General features: G+C 38.8%; 1 protein-coding gene across 1 annotated transcript; it reads right to left on the bottom strand.

Annotated features, from left to right (window-relative positions):
• Window positions 1-288: 288 nt before the first annotated feature.
• On the bottom strand, window positions 289-582 carry LOC132304934 (auxin-induced protein 15A-like). The gene has a single exon (XM_059802632.1). It carries the CDS (start codon window positions 580-582, stop codon window positions 289-291), a length of 294 nt encoding a protein of 97 aa, XP_059658615.1.
• Window positions 583-886: the final 304 nt, after the last annotated feature.

Here is an 886-nt window from a genome sequence, read left to right as displayed (position 1 = left end):
AGTGCCAAAAAAAAAAAAAAATACAAATTAAGTATATAAAACTATTGCAATTAATATTTTATATAGAGAGGACAATTACGTACATATGATTGACAAATTTTATTCATCATCCATAGATCTGATAACAATGTTGATGGGTAGCTTCTACTACTTCACTTTGCGTTAATCCCTATCCTCTTTGAGGAGGGGACTGGTTCTACTTCCATGGAAAAAGAGTGTGTATTTACTTTACCATTCATCGGTCGAGAAAAAAACAAAAAAGAAAAAAAAAAAAGCAAAGTCAGCTCTTCAACAAGAGTTGAAGAACAAAGAGCTTGGAAGGTGGTGGTGGTGATTATTAGCCTCCTTCTCTATCCGCCATCGGAGATGAAGAAAATCATCCACGGAGCACGGTAGCCTAAGTGGACCGGTGGTGTGGTACCCAAAAACCTCATGAGCTCTGTCGAGGAGGTCTTGTAAGAGAGGGTGGTAGAGGTATGATATCGGGATGACAAATCGCTGAAATCCTCCATCTTCATCTTCCAATCCGACTCGGACGGCAAGCCATCCTTTCTTAGCTTTCATCTTCTTGTCTTCCGGCATCTTTTTGATCTTTACTCTATAGGAAGAAAAAGAAGAAAGGGTTGTGTTTGAGTGTGTATAGTAGAACTGAGTTGGTTTGAGGGACCAAAGAGTAAGTAAATGGTTATATATAGCCATATAGGCGCGTGAGAGATTGGCATGGTTTGGGCTTTTCTTTAATGAAAAATAGTGTACGTGTGTCCCATGGTACAGTCGGTACTGAATACGGAATCATATACGTTGTTGCTTTTGGCACATGGTCATGATTCACCTTAAGTTGTCCTAACGCTCTATTTTCAATTTCAAACCTATTTGTTTATCCAAA

The sequence above is a fragment of the Cornus florida genome, unplaced genomic scaffold (assembly GCF_030987335.1).
Source record: "Cornus florida cultivar Cherokee Brave unplaced genomic scaffold, ASM3098733v1 CherokeeBrave_3.0.0_Hap2_Chr04, whole genome shotgun sequence".
Taxonomy (NCBI): Eukaryota; Viridiplantae; Streptophyta; class Magnoliopsida; order Cornales; family Cornaceae; genus Cornus; species Cornus florida.
Note: the sequence above shows the minus strand (reverse complement) of the source record. Positions and strands in the feature narration are given on the sequence as shown.